The sequence below is a fragment of the Haliotis rubra genome, unplaced genomic scaffold (assembly GCF_003918875.1).
Source record: "Haliotis rubra isolate DU_JTF1 unplaced genomic scaffold, ASM391887v1 Scf118, whole genome shotgun sequence".
Classification (NCBI taxonomy): domain Eukaryota; kingdom Metazoa; phylum Mollusca; class Gastropoda; order Lepetellida; family Haliotidae; genus Haliotis; species Haliotis rubra.
Genome location: NW_025765092.1, coordinates 576068 through 596993, shown reverse-complemented (window position 1 = coordinate 596993; position 20926 = coordinate 576068). Strand labels below are relative to the sequence as shown.

At 40.1% G+C, this 20926-nt stretch overlaps 1 protein-coding gene across 1 annotated transcript; it reads right to left on the bottom strand.

The window, feature by feature from the left end:
• Nucleotides 1–18711: 18711 nt before the first annotated feature.
• Nucleotides 18712–19155, bottom strand: LOC124259435. Its single transcript, XM_046693580.1, has one exon. It carries the CDS (start codon nucleotides 19153–19155, stop codon nucleotides 18712–18714), a length of 444 nt encoding a protein of 147 aa, XP_046549536.1.
• Between the last annotated feature and the right edge of the window lie 1771 nt (nucleotides 19156–20926).

Here is a 20926-nt window from a genome sequence, read left to right as displayed (position 1 = left end):
ATTCCACTAATTATCGCATTTCTCAATTTACAAGACAAACAAACACATGGTCATTTTAACTTTTAACAGAATCGAGCATACAATTGGAATGATACATCATCAAGTTTAATGATGTTTTATCTCATATTTCATCTTGTCATTCAGCAAGTTTGTTATCACTAGCTTTCACCAGAACCAGAGTGCCTATACATCAGCACTGGAAAGGCCGAGTTGGCTGGTTTGTTGTTTAACACCACACTCAGCAATATTCCAGCAGTCTGTAAATAATTGAGTCGGGATCAGACAATCCAGTGATTAACAGCATGAGCATTGATCTACACAATTGGGATACGTTGACATGTGTCAACCATGTCAGCGAACCTGACCACCCAATCCCATTAGTCGCCTCTTACAACAAGCATAGGTTACTGAAGATCAATTCTAACCCGGATCTTCACGGGGTGGAAAGACCGAGTTGAGAGATCTCTATAAGATACTGGACCCATACAGGCATTAACAAACGTAAGGCACTTGAGACCTTAGACTAACACTTAGTCTCTGAATATAGAATCTTGATAGAAACAAATAATTCCTTATGAAATGAAAAGTCCTGAACCTGGGGAAATGTAGACTTGTTTCATTTAGGGTTTTAGCATTGCAGAAAGGCCCAGGTGGAGGGGAAAATAATATGGCTCATTGAGATGGACTGTGGACCTTTTCTTCCCACTCTCCTGCCCAGAGTTCCATACAGGCAGCCTCCATGTGACTATTCATCACATCTTACACACTCCATTCAGTGTATGTGTTTTTTCAACTGTTTAATTTTTCATGAGTCAACACACCTAATTAAACATCTGTGACAGAATTGTTTACTTGCACAGAGAAAATATCCTAAATTGTATAATACCATTTCGATTTTCGTAGCTACCCTTTGTTTACATTGGCACACATGCTGTCATCGAAGCTCTACGGAGTCATTTCAATGTATAATAGATATATTCTCGCACATGTCATAGTTGCAGTTGAAGAAGAATATCTACATAACAGTGTTTAACAATATTAAAAATGTAACGTAAAGCTCTTTGATTTAAAAATATGCATGGTTGTTTACAAACAAGAGGAAAGTTGAGTCACATCATGCAAATTAGCCTGTGGCAGTGATGTTATGCAAAGACATCTCTGCTTTATTCCCTGGAGAGACAAGCATGGGGATCTGGGGACCTGTTTTTCTCTGGATTGGCTTAACAGAGACAAGAATAGTACTATTGTACTGGGGACGTATCCTTCTCCTGACTTGAGAAGAGTGAGTGAGTGAGTTTAGTTTCTATGCCGCACTCAGCAATATTCCAGCTATATGGCAGCAGTCTGTAAATAATCGAGTCTGGACCAGACAATCCAGTGATCAACAGCATAAGCATCGATCTGCGCAATTGGGAACCGATGACATGTGTCAACCAAGTCAGCGAGCCTGACCACCCGATCCCGTTAGTCGCGTCCTATGACAAGCATGGGTTACTGAAGGCCAATATTCTAACCCGGACCTTCAAGTGTTGACTTGAGTAGAAACAAGGATGGATACTATGGACATATTCTGCCCTGTAATCCCCAAGGATAACTGTCAAAAGGTAATCCTTAGAAGTCGCACACTTCCTCTTTATTCTTAAATGCTCCGTAATACTTCCTCAGGCCAGACCAATTATATTTCTTGTTTTACGGATTTGCCGGTCATATTTTTTCAAGAATAAGAAAATAAATAAATTCCCTCTCCAAAAATAAAATCTTCATGTTTTTATTGGCCAAAAATCTAAACTTACAAACAAATATTTTGATTGTTTTTTTGCTCCATATACACTTCATAAATTGCCAAAAATTAATATTTTTAGTATTTAAAAGGAATATTACTTTCACTGGTGACTTTTTTTTCTTCTTTTTTTCCATCCTGCCTTTAGGTTTTCTGAGGACAAAAATCTGTAGAACAAGAAATAAAATTGGTCTGGCCTCATCAGAACAAAAGTAAATTCAACATAGCAAACCATACCTTACTCTCAGACCATAAACACATCAAATCCCACATTGTTACATGTTCTTTGATGGGCCTTACCATCAGGAACACAAGTAACTAGCACCCTCCACAAAATATTCAACCTCTTTGTAACCCCATCTTAGAATGGCAAAACACTCTTTATCAAGGATGTGTCTTAATGAAACTTGACAAAAATCCAATATGGAGGACAAGGCGTGGTGAAAAGGAAGATGTTGACCACACAAACGTCCACAATTGCGACAGAAACAGCTGACAGGAGATATAAAGATGATGCATGAGGTCATCTGATGGTGGCAACGGCAGTAACAGCTCCAAATTGATTCTTTAGGATTGAGAATTTATATATGTCAATAACAACTATATCTACATAACAGGCCATGTTATATTGATTTTCCTTGCTCCTTCATAATGTTTGCTTCTTCTCCATGTCAGAATAGACTGGAGAAACCTGTTTCCTAAATACATAAACAGACTCTTGTTTAAATACAAAGTCTTATTTTTTGTCACTTGTGTATTCAAAATGCATAAAACCTATGGACACAAAATTGATTTCCGAAATGTTTGGAAATGATGTTTCAATATTTAGTTTGGTTATAGCTTGTTTTTACGACATTTTATTGTAATAAACTAAACGCTGCTCCAGTCTTATGTCAGCAAGGCTTAATCCTGTCAATAACTACAATTTTCTTGTCCTTCCTCGACAATCATACAAAAAACTTGTTATACTTTTTCTCATACACATATATTTTTGTCTATGTACAGGCATTCTGTTTTGTTTAAAATTCTGTGATTATATGTTTTTGTCCATTTTTCATAAAATTATTTAACCTATATGGAACCTGCAGGAAGACTTTGAATAAATTTTGAATAAAACATAATTAATTGTATTTATTTAAATCACTAGGCTATATTATATAGATTTGTGTCTACTCTCATTTATGTCAGATAAAGCCTGGACAGTTTTTCCATGGGTTGACATAAACATGTGTCTCAAATGAAACCTGCATGTGTTTAAATTAAACTCACCTGTGTCTCAAATTTAACCCACCCATGTCTCCAATGTAAATAACCTGTGTCTCAGCTGAAACCCACTCGTGTCTCAACTGAAACCCATCTGTCTCAATTGTAATCCAATCGTGTCTCAACTGAAACCCATCTGTGTCTCAAATGTAACCCACCTGTGTCTCAAATGTAACCCACCTGTCTCAAATGTAACCCATCTGTGTCTCAAATGTAACCCACCTGTGTCTCAAATGTAACCCACCTTTATCTCAACTGAAACCCACCTGTCTCAAATGTACCCAACCTGTGTCTCAAATGTAACCCACTTGTGTCTCAAATATAAACACCTGTGTCTCAATTGTAAACCACCTGTCTCAAATGTAACCCACCTGTGTCTAAAATGAAACCCATGTGTCTCAAAAGTAACCTACCCGTGTCTCCAATGAATTCCACATGTTTCAAATGTAACCCACCTGTGCCTCAAATTAATCACACCTTTCTCAAATGTAACCCATATGTGTCTCAAATGTAACCCACCTGTGTCTCAAATGTAACCCACCTGTGTCTCAAATGACCAGTCTCATTCCAATGGGTGTAAAATGTTAAACAGCACAAGAAGATCAGTGATGATAAAACAGGTAACCATGTTCATCCCTTCTGGAATCAACCGCCACTCACACAACTGAATAGAAAAGTAAGTCTTCGAGCCTGATATACCACCTAGTTTGTCTCACAGTCCCTGAACCATTTATTTTCACTACAGCCTTGTGATGAATAGTCACACGGAGGCTGTCTACGGTACACTGCCTGCATGGAACTCTGTGCAGGAGAGTGGGAAGAAAAGGTCCACAGTCCATCTCAATGAGCCACATTATTTTCCCCTCCACCAAGGCCTTTCTGCAATGCTAAAACCCAAAATGAAGCAAGTCTAGATTTCCCAGTCTCTGGTCATCCTGGGGCTCCTTTTAAATTTAAATGGGTTTATTTGTTACAATTAAAATTGTATCTATATTCAGAGAGAGTGTTAGTCTAGGCACTGCCGAGCAGTTCCCTCGATGCGTGGAAGAAGCCTGTAAACAAACCTTGCAATCAAGTGATCAATGGACCAGAAAGTCCAATGACAGCAAACTTACCTGTACACACCGAAACCATTATCCACCTGATCACGATGAGTAACTCATGCATTGACTGACTGACTGACTGAGTTTAGTTTTACGCCGCTTTTAGCAATATTCCAGCAATATCACGGCGGGGGACATCAGAAGTGGGCTTCACACATTGTGCCCATGTGGGGATTCGAACCCGGGTCTTCGGCGAGACGAGCCAACGCTTTAACCATTAGGCTACCCCACCGCCCCCACTCATGCATTGCTGTTGATTGTGCTTCATTGTTCTTACATTACACTAGCTCCTTACAGTATACTTCATAAAACAATCCCTTCTATTAATATTACTCTTTGTCAAGATAACAGCATTTCAGCTTAATTGTTAGACACGCCCAAAGGGACATTACTATGGAGGCAACAAACAGGATTTCTGAAAATAACAAATGGAGACCAGTAATGACCTGTGATCTCATAAGATGACCCCAAATCTTCCAAGATTGGTCAAAAGTTTCAAACCACAGCTTCTGATCTAGATCAGGATTAACAAACTGGCAATCCAAAATATAGGCCCAATACTTGTTTCAGCTAACAAAAAATTAGTGATAAACATCAGTCTTACAGAAAATAATTCCAGCAAAGTAATGTCTCATTTTCACTGGAACCACCAACCAGACTGACTGACTGAGTTTAGTTTTACGCCGTTTTTAGCAATATTCCAGCAATATCACGGCGGGGGACATCAGAAGTGGGCTTCACACATTGTAACCATGTGGGGAATCGAACCCGGGTCTTCGGTGTGAGGAACGAATGCTTTAACCACTAGGCTACCCCATCGCCCCCACCAACCAGAACTTAATCCAACATATGGACCAAGATGGAAAGTGAACAACAGAAAGTAGAGCAAAGACCTCTTTCAGAAATCACATCAATTATCAAATTTTATCGATGACAATTATGATAACACTCAAGCATCAAACTCATTTAAGTTTATTGCTCCCTTTAAATTTATTGCACATTTTTATTGCTCATAATGATTTCATGGGAAAAAAAATTCAAAGGAAGAAGTTCAAATGTTCTTATATTTCATCAAACTTAATAAGACCAAAAAACATGATTACTCTAACATAAAGCACATGGCCTACAGCTTATTAACAGTTAAAAGCCCATTTTCAAAGCTTAGAATCAATACAAATGAAAGTAAATGAGACGAGTTAACCTTTGTGAGCAGAAAAACAATATGGCCACCTGACCCTCTGCTCCTCCATCAGACGTGCTTCCAAGCTCCATCAGAATACAACAAGTGCTGTGATTGACATTTTGTCTGACACAAACAAGAAAATCTATCCAAAACATGACTGCAAAGCTACAAGCAGTCACAAAATCAACACAATATTTCTGTCATATGACAATAATAGCAGTTGGAGGTCACAGACACCAAAAGTGAAATTGTCTGAATGGTGTAAATTGTACAATGATTCTGGACACAAGCTGAGAGCAGTGATCAGACCAGTGAATTGGTCGGCACTTACACTGGCTCTGTCGTTATAGGTTTTCTTTTATACAGTCTGCACATTAATATCTCGCAGAATTGACCGACTTAAAGCCACACACAAGATTCAGACATGTGTTGTCCTCCTAACAGTCCAGCTCTGCAGGATACATCTTTCTGATGATTGCTGGTACGAGAAGTCTGTTGATATAGTGGCTTGAAGCTAGTCTTAGCTTCTCACATACCAGAATGGAAAGCCATTTATACATAGTGAAAATGACTACTTGCTAAATGCAAAAGTTTTCATATGAAGAAATATTATGACGTTATTGTGTGGATGTTTTCATACTGGCCATGTTACGGGTCTAAGGTCAGACATATTGGCCAGAACAGTCTGTATTGGAGCAAGGCAATGCTGAGGGTAACAATGGCTGCCAAGGGACAATATGATTGACCAAGGACATATAACAAGGCCCATATGAAAAGGTCCATCAAATAACATTTATTAATTGAGGACCTAACCAATATATTATTCCTTGAAAGTAGTACCAGTTAAGGAGATAGAAAAGCATAGAAAACAGTGTCTACATTGTAATGACAGCAGTCTATTTCCATGTTGTGATGTGATGTACGCAATCATACATATGTTCAAGCAAAGCGATACAGGCCAGCTTAAATCCCGTAGTAACCCACTCAGCTTGTACTGGCTCTATATGTCTTTTATTGATGCTGTCCCATTATGTATACTATTCACAATTTGCTTAGGATCAAATCATTGATTCAACAGAAAGCTATGATGTGGGATCACATTTGGTTTAAATATCTAAGCTAATGTAAGCATGGATCCAAGGTTTCAGTATGTCATTGCATCTTGTGGATCCCATACCTGCTATTGACAGGTGTTGTGTACTTGTCAATGACTGTTCCATGATTTGCAAAACGGTTGATTGGTGCCATGAAAACTTTTTGTTTTTGGTTACTCATGTATCAAGTGCATACGTTTAACTTAAAGTGGCTGTTTTCCTAATGTGTATCCAGTTTTACATGGATACAATTTCAAATTACAAGTCCAAGTTTAAGTAAAGTTGCAAATTTTGCCATCCTTAGCAAAGTGTGAGTAAAATATAATACGCACAGTCAAAAGGTGAATTCTTACATGGCACAAAGTCTTGTAGATAGTTTACAAAGGTTTCAACTGCTCTTGAAGAACAGTTTAAGAAAAAAATGTGTATTTATGAAGACATCTAGCTAGATTTCAGATAGTTGGTGGGTTTGGTATTATGACTAGAACCAGATGAAAGAATGGTCAATACCATGAGCACATAAACCATTGTGACCAACCAATCCTCAGTATGATTAACTGGCATGAAGCTTGATTTATTGATGACTGAAAATATACTATTGGATCAAACCAAACAAACCGAAAAATAACAAGCACAGCTCAGCATCCCACAGCACAACCTTTAGTATCGTATAGCACCACCACAGGCATCCTATAGCACCACCACAGGCATCCTATAGCACCACCATAACCTCCCTACTGTACCACCACAGGCATCCTATAGCACCACCATAACCTCCCTACTGTACCACCACAGGCATCCTATAGCACCATCATAACCTCCCCACTGTACCACCACAGGAATCCTAAAGCACCACCACAACCTCCATATAGCACCACCTGAGGTACTCAACAAGACCACCAGAGCACCACCATAAGCTACTATACCACTACAAGCAGCCTACAGAACCACCTGCAAGACCAGCACAAGCATTCAACATCACCACAGCAAGCATCCCGATGAAGAAGGCCCAGCTATTTAAAGGTTACTGGTATAAAACCCAACATGAGCTGCATGTGCCAGATACTAGGTTAGGTTGTAGTAATGATGCCTCAATATGACTGGTAACACAATGTGTCATAACCAGGCTATCTTCAGCATCTTGCAGCTCAGCAAGCAATGATGGTCAATACACTCCCACATACAAGCTCCAGTAACACTGTGACAGAAGCGGACAAATTACCATGTCAATAACTGATCGTCATGATATTCTTGATTGCATTTTTATCTTTACTCATAATCTCGACTCAACACTTAAAATATTGTTTCTGTTCTGATCCTCTGCACATGAATAGGAGTGACAATATTCAGAAAACGGGATTATTTAAAATAACAAAATCATTGATTGCTGACGGTGATAATATGGAAGCAGTGAGCTGAACATGATCAGCGTAAACCCTTAACATGGTGCATAATCTGTGGATGACATGGCAATAAAACCTGAGTTGTTGTGAACATTGTTCGACATCCAAGGCATCAGCATTAAAGATCGTAAATAATCCAGACCATTATTCCATCCCTGAAGATAGTAAATAATCCAATGTGGGTTTGACAAACAGGTGACTGATATTGTCAACAAAAATGCATGTACAAGCAGCAAGTCAAGCTGTTATATGACCATTTGTCATTTTTTAGATTTCTACTGGGTACACCACCCTCACAATTCTGTTCGGGAGTCATTTAGGAAGTCAAAGATGGGGTGCTGTGGACCTTACTATTCTGTCGAGGAGTCCTATAGGAAGACAAAGATGGGGTACTGTGAACCTCACTATTCCGATTAGGAGTCCAATAGGAAGACAAAGATGGGGTACTGTGAACCTCACTATTCTGTCGAGGAGTCCAATAGGAAGACAAAGATGACGTGCTGTTGACCTCCCTATTCTGATTAGGAGTCCTATAGGAAGACAAAGATGGGATACTGTGAACCTCCCTATTCCGATTAGGAGTCTAATAGGAAGACAAAGATGGGGTATTGTGAACCTCACTATTCTGTCGAGGAGTCCAATAGGAAGACAAAGATAGGGTACTGTGAACCTCCCTATTCCGATTAGGAGTCCTATAGGAAGACAAAGATGGGGTACTGTGAACCTCCCTATTCCGATGAGGAGTCCAATAGGAATACAAAGATGGGGTACTGTGAACCTCCCTATTCTGATTAGGAGTCCTATAGGAAGACAAAGATGGGGTACTGTGGACCTCCCTATTCCGATTAGGAGTCCTATAGGAAGACAAAGATGATGTGCTGTGGACCTCCCTATTCCGATTAGGAGTCCAATAGGAATACAAAGATGGGGTACTGTGAACCTCCCTATTCCGATTAGGAGTCCAATAGGAAGACAAAGATGGGGTACTGTGGACCTCCCTATTCCGATTAGGAGTCCAATAGGAAGACAAAGATGGGGTACTGTGGACCTCCCTATTCCGATTAGGAGTCCAATAGGAAGACAAAGATGGGAGTACTGTGGACCTCCCTATTCGATTAGGAGTCCAATAGGAAGACAAAGATGGGGTACTGTGGACCTCCTATTCGATTAGGAGTCCAATAGGAAGACAAAGATGGGGTACTGTGGACCTCCCTATTCCGATTAGGAGTCCTATAGGAAGACAAAGAAGGGGTGCTGTGGACCTCCCTATTCCGATTAGGAGTCCAATAGGAAGACAAAGATGGGGTACTGTGGACCTCCCTATTCCGATTAGGAGTCCAATAGGAAGACAAAGATGGGGTACTGTGGACCTCCCTATTCCGATTAGGAGTCCTATAGGAAGACAAAGAAGGGGTACTGTGGACCTCCCTATTCCGATTAGGAGTCCAATAGGAAGACAAAGATGGGGTACTGTGGACCTCCCTATTCCGATTAGGAGTCCTATAGGAAGACAAAGAAGGGGTGCTGTGGACCTCCCTATTCCGATTAGGAGTTTAATAGGAAGACAAAGATGGGGTACTGTGAACCTCCTTATTCCGATTAGGAGTCCAATAGGATGACAAAGATGGGGTACTGTGAACCTCCTTATTCCGATTAGGAGTCCTATAGGAAGACAAATATAGCGTGCTGTGGACCTCTCTATTCCGTTCTGGAGTTCTATTGGAAAACATGCATAAGATACAGGTGACATCATCATTTTGTCATGGAGTACATGGAGACAAGCATGGGGTCAAATTGAATTACACTTTGAGGTGTATCACAGTTTCATTAAAGTACTTAATCTCTCTCTATACTTCTCTAGTGTAGTAAATACACACATGAAAAACAACCATCAACAAGCACCTGTTGGAAATGATACCTGCTCATTAGCACAATGATTCCCAGTCTTTGCCAAGATATAGGCAATTTTCCCATCTGCTTTTTGCAAGCACCTGTTAATGCAGTGATTATAAGCCTCCTGTGTGTGGTCAACCTGGACACTTTTTATGCATTCTACAGGTCAAAGAGATGTGTTATCGTGTCTGTGTTGGCAGCTAACAAGCACGCCATAGTGGAGCTGTCAACATCATCAGTGTGTGGATGAAGTCAATGAAACAATAAGTGTAGACTGCAAAAACATATTCATTTCCAGGTGTGAAAGAGCTGCCTTGATGAAAACAATACATGGTTTCTTGCTTAGATTTCACCCATGAATGGTCCAGTGAAAAACTCTCAGAAATCTAACCAACAGTGTTATAATATTCTACTCGGCCAAGACAGAATACCATATTGTCTTAAGTATAGTACACACTTTTTAAAAATAACCCCCCAAATTTAAATCAATGCCTAGCTGAGTGAATGAGTATGGTTTACATCGCTTTCAGCAATATTCCAGCAACATAATGGTGGGGAACACCAGAAATGGGCTTCATATATTGTATCCATGTGGGGAATCAAACCCAGGTCTTTGGTGTGATGAGCGAATGCTTTAACCACTAGGCTACCCCACTACCCATGTCTAGCAGAACAGTAGATATAATTTAAACTGTGTGAATTGGGGTCATATTGCAAATGTCCATATTTTTTTGGGACCAAGTGTGCTAATACATATTGTTGATACTTGAATTTCGGAATGTATTCTAATTCCTTCATCACTACATAAACGGTCCCTTTAAGTGTAGAACTTCTAAATGCCATTTGAAGACTTGAGTTTTCTTGCTATTATATGCAACTAGGTAAGGATATACAGCAGTTTGAAAGAAGAAGAAACTTTGAGGTGTGACTTTTCATTCGAACATGTCCAAGAGAAGATCCAGGTTAGAATTGGTCTTGAGCAACCCATGCTTGTCTCCCCCCATGAAGATCTGGGTTAGAATTGGTCTGGAGCAGCCCATGCTTGTCTCCCCATGAAGATCCAGGTTAGAATTGGTCTGGAGCAACCCATGCTTGTCTCCCCCTGTGAAGATCCAGGTTAGAATTGGTCTGGAGCAACCCATTGCTTGTCTCCCCCTGTGAAGATCCGGGTTAGAATTGGTCTGGAGCAACCCATGCTTGTCTCCCCCTGTGAAGATCTGGGTTAGAATTGGTCTGGAGCAACCCATGCTTGTCTCCCCTGTGAAGATCCAGGTTAGAATTGGTCTGGAGCAACCCATGCTTGTCTCCCCCGTGAAGATCCAGGTTAGAATTGGTCTGGAGCAACCCATGCTTGTCTCCCCCTGTGAAGATCCAGGTTAGAATTGGTCTTGAGCAACCCATGCTTGTCTCCCCGTGAAGATCCTGGGTTAGGCTGGAGTGATCCAGGTTAGGGTGGTCTGGAGCAACCCATGCTTGTCTCCCCATGAAGATCCAGGTTAGAATTGGTCTTGAGCAACCCATGCTTGTCTCCCCGTGAAGATCCAGGTTAGAATTGGTCTTGAGCAACCCATGCTTGTCTCCCCTGTGAAGATCCAGGTTAGAATTGGTCTGGAGCAACCCATGCTTGTCTCCCCTGTGAAGATCCAGGTTAGAATTGGTCTGGAGCAACCCATGCTTGTCTCCCCCTGTGAAGATCTGGGTTAGAATTGGTCTGGAGCAACCCATGCTTGTCTCCCCATGAAGATCTGGGTTAGAATTGGTCTGGAGCAACCCATGCTTGTCTCCCCTGTGAAGATCTGGGTTAGAATTGGTCTGGAGCAACCCATGCTTGTCTCCCCCGTGAAGATCAGGTTAGGAATTGTTAGAGGGTGGTCTTGAGCAACCCATGCTTGTCTCCCCGTGAAGATCTGGGTTAGAATTGGTCTGGAGCAACCCATGCTTGTCTCCCCCCATGAAGATCCAGGTTAGAATTGGTCTGGAGCAACCCATGCTTGTCTCCCCTGTGAAGATCTGGGTTAGAATTGGTCTTGAGCAACCCATGCTTGTCTCCCCCCATGAAGATCTGGGTTAGAATTGGTCTGGAGCAACCCATGCTTGTCTCCCCCGTGAAGATCTGGGTTAGAATTGGTCTGGAGCAACCCATGCTTGTCTCCCCCTGTGAAGATCTGGGTTAGAATTGGTCTGGAGCAACCCATGCTTGTCTCCCCCGTGAAGATCCAGGTTAGAATTGGTCTGGAGCAACCCATGCTTGTCTCCCCCTGTGAAGATCCAGGTTAGAATTGGTCTGGAGCAGCCCAAGCTTGTCTACCCCATGAAGATCCAGGTTAGAATTGGTCTTGAGCAACCCATGCTTGTCGTAAAAGGCGACTGATTGGATCAGGTTGTCAGACTCGCTGGCTTGGTTGACACATCATCATACTCCCCAACATGAATTAGTCTTCCCTTGTCTGTTTTGACCATTCTTACTTGTGGCTGATCACTCTGTAAGGCCGTTTAGTCACCAATATTTATCATTAATGTTCAGTTAAAAACAAAACAAAGGCGATACATGTTATTTCAAATATATTTCTATTGACCATCTGCTGCCATTGCTTATCAGTGATCCATTCATACAAGTCTAATTGCTATTTTACATCTAACATCCATTGCAATCTGTTTTGACAGACACTAAAAACTTATTAATCCCTGGCATTCATGTTTTGTTTAGTAAACATGAATTTTGATGATGTTTCTTTCTTGTGAAATATACCTTTCAATTTCTGGTTATTAGTCAGTGAGACAATGGCTCATATTTCTGTAATACCCTGTTAAAACTACAATTAATGATGAATTTCACTGTTTTATACTCTGACAAATTTAATTTAGTGAAAGAAATCCAGTCTTGCCAGTCTTTGTACATTCTTTACAGATTTATTCTTATACAAGCCATCAACAGAATGGTCTCATGGTACTTTCAGCACAATTCCAGAAATATGAAATCAATCCCCCAGAAAACAGTATAATTCTAAGGATGGGACCACTTGATGTAAATGAGGTAATATCCTTAGAATTATACACTGATGTCATCAGGTAGTAGTAATATCATAGACAGCCATATTACCATATTCATAAAGCAAATATTATGAGATTGTGTATATTCTGAAACTTGCTAGGGGAAAGGTATTCAAGGAATTATCATACCATAGTTATCAGTGTGTATAATTCTAAAGAAGGGACTACTTCTTGATGTAAATGAGGTAATATCCTTAGAATTATACATACTGATAACTATGGTTTGATAATTCCCTTGAATACCTTACCCTTGTTACATCATAGCCAAAGAGTCAGAGAGTTTGGGGAGATTTAGCCTAGAGTAAATACTGAGAGTTAATAAACAATTTGATAATATTTGCTTATAAATGCCGTAATATGACTTTCTATGATATGGCTGACTGGCCGATGGCATTAATTCTGGGTCATGTGTTGAAACTGACTATTCTGAGTGAGTGAGTGAGTGAGTGAGTGAGAGTGAGTGAGTTTAGTTTTATGCAGCACTCCGCAACATTAAAGCTATATGGCGGTGGTCTGTAAATAATCGAGTCTGGATCAGACATACAGTGATCAACAGCATGAGCATCAATCTATGCAATGCTGAGTGCAGCGCAAAACTAAACTCACTCACTCACTCAGGAAGCTTCTTGCTGATACTTCTCAAACAAGTTGAGAAGTGGAATGTCCCAAGTCAATATAGTCCACTTGAAATCTTGGGAATGTTGAGACCATTCTGTTGATACAAACCTTGTTCAGGACAAACAATGCACCGATATATTGACAGTTTCCCAAGACTGCTGTAAGCTTCTAGTCAGCAAGCCATTGAGTCTACGAAGCTTATGAAAAATCTCCTTAAGGAAACACTATACTTTCAATTCTCATTATCATTGGAATATGCTACCTCAGTATTGTCTGTAGCAAACAATACAAATGAGAGATGCAACTTGCCTGCCCATGCATTAAGTGCATGGTAAATCACCAACATGGATATGAAGATCCCTGTCTTAATCTGTCTGTGTCTCCTTGACTGAAGATCCTTCTATCTGAGTGACCTATTCCTCTAAAGCTTAGGTACCGTCAAATACATTAGCTGCAGAGTCTGACAGTGTAGTGAGGGTCAGGGTGTGGAACTGGGCACGGGCTCTAAGGCTTAGGTACCGTCAAATACATTAGCTGCAGAGTCTGACAGTGTAGTGAGGGTCAGGGTGTGGAACTGGGCACGGGTTGCCAAATGTTTCCATGTTGTCTTGATGAGGCTGCACTTCAACCCTGTCCCATGCATATGAAGTCCACAGATGACTGCAGCTTTGACACTTCAGAGACCTCTCCCCTGATGACCGTGCCTTCCAATACTTCCAGGAACACCTAAGAGATCAGTGATATTCCTGATGGAGACATCTGTGCATACTGAGCATCTTGATGACAGTCTTGCTTGACAGAAGATACAGTTGAGTGCTTCTACAATCATGGGCTGTGACTTCATGTTATGTTCTTTGAGGGGCCCAGAGGGTATAACTGGAGCCTGGCCCCTATGTATGTGATTTCCTGTATGGGATAAAAATCCAATTTGGTAGGATGAACAAAGGACCCAAGGATCAACAGCTCTATCAAGAAAATTTGAGATCAGCAGATAGGAAGTCATCTATATAGCCATGCAGTCTGTACTCATTAAAATGAGCAAAGCCGACAAAGACAGTCATCATTTGAGTGAACATCCTTGGTGCCACTGATATGACAAATGGAAAAAAATTGAATCTTGTATCTCTTGCTTTTGACAGTGAAACAGAGGTTTTCAGCACTCGGAATAGATAGCAATATGGAGATATACATCCTTTAAGTCGAGCTGACTAACTCCCTTCCTGAAAGCAGTTCTTATTTTCTTGACTGACTGTGTGGGAAGTACAAGATAATGTTTGTTGAGGAGCTTCAGGTCAAAGATAATATTCATCTAAAACACATGTTTTGGCTCTAGAAAATACTGGAGAATAGAAATCTCTGCTGGTATAAGAGTTGTCTTGTGCACAAGCAGCTCCATTTTCTAGAAGCATACAGATTACTAAGTTCCCAGCTGCAAACTTGGTCCTTCCAAATGGATGACATGTACGATGGGATACAAGTGCTGGACACTGATGTAGGGTCATCTTGTAGTGGAGCTGACTCACAAAGAAAATCCAACTGTCAGATGTAAGAACTGTGTAATCTTGGCACCAACCTCAGTTGGGAATTTGGTGAGGACCTGGTAGATGTTGTTGAAAACAATTGAAAAGACAAACTTGAATTGCTTTAAGATAGAGAGATTTCTCTAATGTCACACTACCCTAAATAGTGTTGTTAGGTATGCTTCTGTTTGTTCTATGAGGGCAGAGGGGAGAGGTTGTGATGAACTAGGGAGGGGCTTGAACAGAATCATGGCCCAAATCTATATGTCTCATCTTTGGTGGATCTCGTGGATAGTGTGAGATCTATTGAGAGCTAGCCCTGCAAGAATGATTGTTGAGTGATCATTCAATCTGTCCTGTCCTGATACAAATTGTTAACCAGGTATAATTTCTCACTGAGCAGGACCTATGCTGTGGTTAGTCAGGACAGACTTTGGCTATATCTGAAAGCTGACCAAGGATAAGAGTTAAGTATTTCTGGGTGAGCTAACCTAGCATTTCATAGATGGATTTGAATTTCAGCCATAGCTTCCTTGAGTTGACCTGTGGTCGTTATGATCTGATGTCAATCATGGACCTCAGAGGTAAGCTACAGGTTATACTACACTAAATGAGAATCGCTTGCTCGCTGAGCAAGAACCGTATGTAAACAAATGAAGAGATAGAGACATGTGACAGCTGTGATTGGATGAAATAGTGTAAGATGTTTATGTTTTTTAAAAGCATATCCAACCAGTAATTAAAACTGACCACAATTTTAAGTATTCAGTGCTGTGATTTTCATCACCATGACTTATGCTTATTGTGTGTACAGATATTTTCCAGTAGGTGACATTTGGTGCGGAACTGGGGTTGATGTGTTCCGCTTCCTGTGCTCGCAAAACAAGCCGGACAAGTCGGCCAGATATTGTGTTTTATTGTAGTTTAAAGGCCAGAGTGTACCCATGTGTACATGGAATGGCTGTTGATAGCCTGGATTATTTTTAAAAAACTATAAGGCTACTATAGAAGTCTATGGGAAAACATTTGGTGGTGTGTAACCTACAATCACATGGTGAGGAAGTATCCCTGCCCAATTGTCTCCATTCAGCCCACACAGGACACTACATGATGGTTGACCTTCCTGAGTTTATTAATATGAATATGCACCTTTCTTGCCGGAAACAATTTTTTTATGTCTCTTATCAGTTGGACAAGTTCTCGATGCAAACAGATAATCATCCTGTCAGCAGACAGATAATGATCCTGTTTGCATGACAACTATAGTTGATCACATGGTCTGCTTGCTCATCATCCCCAAGGTCATGAAACATTGTTGTTTCTATCACGCCTGGGAGGAAGATCATAGCATGGCATGTGGGAGGGAAAACATAGGTGATGCTGGTCTAAGATGTTTACTACTACTACTACTACTACTACTACTACTACTACTTCATTACTACTCCATCATTTGCAATGCAGGTGCACTAACCTACATCTGTTCTACCTTTCACAAATCAAATGGGTTTGTTGATTGCCGTGCACCACCTACTTCTCGTAAACGCGTTGTCTGCGCCGGTCCAACTTATCCTTGTTTGCCAGTAGGACCTGCATCACTTCAGGTTTCCTGCCACCTTATACTGAAGAACTGATATAATGTCCAAAGTGGCCTTAAATCCAAATCACTCACTCACTCACTTGCATTTTTCATGCATGTTTAAAATACAGAAGATGTCACACTGAAATGTTTAAATTTGAAAGTTCATGCGAACTTCAATGTCATAAGTAGACTTAAAAAATTCAAGGTATCATGTTTTACTTTCAAATTACTCATTGCTATTGATATGAGAAAAATAAGTTTTTCACCCGCTGCTCCTAATCAAAAATTTTACATAGTTTTTTTTCGCAGAAAACTTCAAGCCAAAAGAGTAGAAATCATACAATAAATGAATTAATTGGATTGCAATTGGTTTTCATGTTGTGTTGCAAAGGTCAAGGCCACCAGATTAAACAGGCCCACTGAAATATGGCTTACACTTGAAATTGCATTATTTTACAGTGCCACTTTTTTCCCTTTGCTCACTTTGTTACCTCTGCCACTATCGCCACTACCTCTACTACCACCGGGGCGGTTGGGTAGCCCAGTGGTTAATGCGTTCGCTCTTCACGCAGAAGACCCAGGTTCGATTCCCCAAGTGGGTACAATGTGTGAACCCATTTCTGGTGTACTCACTCACTCACTCACTCACTCCTACCACTACCACTCACTCCTACCACTACCAATAATACTACTACTACTACTACTAGTACTACTACTATTAAGTGTGTATATTGGAATCGAACCCTATCACTGTCTTCTGGCATGCACAGCAAAAACCTTGGTCAACTTTGCTACCCAGGTTCCCCATCTCCGAGATCAATTTCCACTCATAGTTTTAGTATTAAGACAACCAAACAATACTTTTAGAATCAACTAAAATATTAATAGCTAAACTATTAAATCGACAGAATTTTACACCATGTATAATATGCATCAGACAAGACCAAACTTGTAAGCATACTCTAACAGGTAAAGCATATTAGGATGTCCAACAGACATCAACCATTCTGTTATTTAGGAAAAGAAACAATAACTTGTACATATTTCATTTCAGAAAAATGGGGAAACTTCTTTTAGTAGAGTTGCTTAAATGTATATCTACTTCAGTGAATAGTGTTTCTAATTGATCTGCCATAGTTTCCAGAGAAATTGTTTTATTTACAGATTGGATATAGTTTTCCTCACCTCAGTAAGCACTTCTTGGCCTTTGGCTTGGTTCTTTGGCTTGACTGGGGCAGGGCCGCGAGCCATATGTCACACAGGTTCGCACATTGATGATGTTGGGACCTGATTGGTCATTTCAGGGCCAGACAATCCCAGTAAAAAATGGCAAAGTGGGAAAATCTATTGATCTCTCAGATTAATATAAAATGACTTTGATCCCGAGCTTGTTCATTATGCTTAATGCAATTTGTCACATTCCTGTTCAAACGTTGCTCTATTTGTACAATCACCTTTTCTTTGATGCCGTGATTGCGTGAAAGCGTTTATCAGGAACTCCGACCTTGTCGTTACATGTGTCCAATTCCTTCAGTCATCAAAGAGATTTGTGTAGAGGAAAACCCATGGCAGCTCTTGACATGACGGTATTTAATATCAGATTCTTTTGTGCAAAAATTTATGTCACATCAAATCTCCCATCTCCAAATCAAAAGCTGCATGAATATGTTTCTCAGTGATGGATGAACTGGGGCCTTGACTGAATGGTGAATTCTGTAAAATTGGGCAAGTCAAAATTGATCAATATCAATAACACTAAAGCCAAGCAGTAAAGATTAAATGTGTCAATATGCCTTACTTAGAAATTGATCTGGGCCTACATATGTGTCAGATAGCACAATAAAGCATGTTTGTGAAACTCTGGCCTGGCAATCAAAGGCTTGTGTGTCAGAGGAAGATCTTTGAAGCTTCAGCTTGCTAAGTTAAATGATGTGGCTTTTATGTGCATTGACTAAACTACATAACCGATCGGCAGTATCACCCTTCTGATCCATAACATCACTCACATTTGCAATATCACCTTTTGATCCATATCACTTAAACCTGCAATATCAACCTTCAAATATGTATTACCACTTACATCTGCAATATCATCCTTCTGATGCATGATATCACTTGCATTTACAATATCACCCTTCTCATTCATATCACCACATATCTACAATATCTTCGATCAGATTCATATCAACACATATCTACAATATTGCCCTTCAGATCCATGATATCACCACTCATCTACAATATTGCCCTTCTGATCCATGATATCACCACTTAAATCTACAATATTGCCCTTCTGATCCATGATATCACCTACAATATTGCCCTTCTGATCCATGATATCACCACTTAAATCTACAATATTGCCCTTCTGATCCATGATATCACCACTTAAATCTACAATATTGCCCTTCTGATCCATGATATCACCACTTAAATCTACAATATTGCCCTTCTGATCCATGATATCACCATTTAAATCTACAATATTGCCCTTCTGATCCATGATATCACCACTTAAATCTACAATATTGCCCTTCTGATCCATGATATCACCACTTAAATCTACGATATTGCCCTTCTGATCCATGATATCACCACTTAAATCTACAATATTGCCCTTCTGATCCATGATATCACTTACATCTACAATATTGCCCTTCTGATCCATGATATCACCACTTTCTGATCTGCGATACTACAGCTTGTACAGCTTGTACAGCTTGACCTGAGCTACTCTACATATGCATGACCCGGGAGGTCAAATGGCACAAACGACAGGTCGAGTTAACTTTATTAAATAGGGGAGCAGAGAATGTTATTAATGTTGCGTTCGTGCGAAACATGCATACATGGATTCATTACATCTCAAATTGGAAACATTAAACCATCAGTAGCTTCTTTTTTTTAAGAAAGTTAGGATACTGCTTACGATTTCTCGACACTGAGATGTCAAACGACGACCTTGTCTCGGCTGTTCGGACATGTTGACAATCAGCTGACAAAGGTGCACCCCTTCACAATAATAGACCCAACCAGTTGTGACACGGTCATGGGTAATGCATTAGTAGTCACTTGATCAGGTCAAGCTGAACAAGCTGTAGTCGTGGGGAGGCCAGGTTTCAGGGCTCCAGATATTTGACAAGTGAATCTGACAGGTCCCAATGCACAATAATAATAGTAGTTGGAGGAAGGTGCTTATTTAAACCACACACAATAAGTAAACTTTGTTGTAAGGAATTGAGTAGTAGTAAACAAACTTTATTCAAATCTAACTGCATGAAACTAAAACCCTTTTGGACAATAGTTACAAGACAGTTATGTTGACACCCTACATTGCTGTTTTCTGTAAGGAATTTGTTAAATTGACAAGTACATATTGACAGTTTTGTAAATTTTCAGACAGAGTAGGTGTCCTTAGCTTCACAGTGTCCATTAACACAGTACAAATGCATATTATGAACACTGCTTTGAAGACTAAAACTACATGTAAGAATGTGCAGAAGAGCGACAATGACTTTTCCAGTAACCTCTACAATGACCTTGATCCTTGAAAGACATGTTACTGCCCCAGTAAGAACTGTATTGACACTTGTAAATTTCAAGTTTCATGGAGTATATCTTAGGACCAACTTTTCCATCTCATGTAACAACTGATCGTGATGAATGACCTATGACCTTGACCTCATGTAGGTCCAAAACATTTTCAAAGCACTGCCCTTTCCTAATGGCTGTCTATAGGTTGGGCCATAAATGTTGCATAAGTCTGTCTCACAGTCCTTGAACCACATTATTTTTCCCTTCTGCCATGCCTTTCTGCAATACTAAATGAAGCAAGTCTTGATGCTACCATGGGAGACAGCCCTCAGGTTCAGGATCTCCCTACTCACTAGTGGCTCCTCTTCAGTTTAAAAGGGACTGTTTGTTTCTATCAAAGTTATATATATTCAGAAACTAAGTGTTAGTCTAAAGCATACAAACACCAGTTATAAAGGTGAGCAGTTTTTTATCTGTAACCTTGACCTTTAACTGACCTTTTCATAATGTGGAAGATATCAATGGGAAGATGTCCTGTAATGTCAATAATTTAAAAAAAGAATAATTACAAATGGCAGTAGTTAAATTTCTACAAAACCATATAGAAAACAGGGCTTAAAGATGTGTTTAATTGGCATCATGCATTACAAAGAGAGCAGTTCCATGCTAAATCCTAGCAGACAACAAAATAGCCAGATAACTGTTGAGCAAAAAGCACATTCTAGCCTGACAATTGGTATATCAGTAACAATTTGACATTCCCCTGAGACACACTACTGGTAAAATAACCCTATCACAACTACCATAAAGAATAAAAAGCAGCACTTCTACGTCATTAGCAACTTGTGTTGTCTTTCTGGATTCCCACGTGACTCGGCCAATGTTTACAAACATCAATCAGCTTC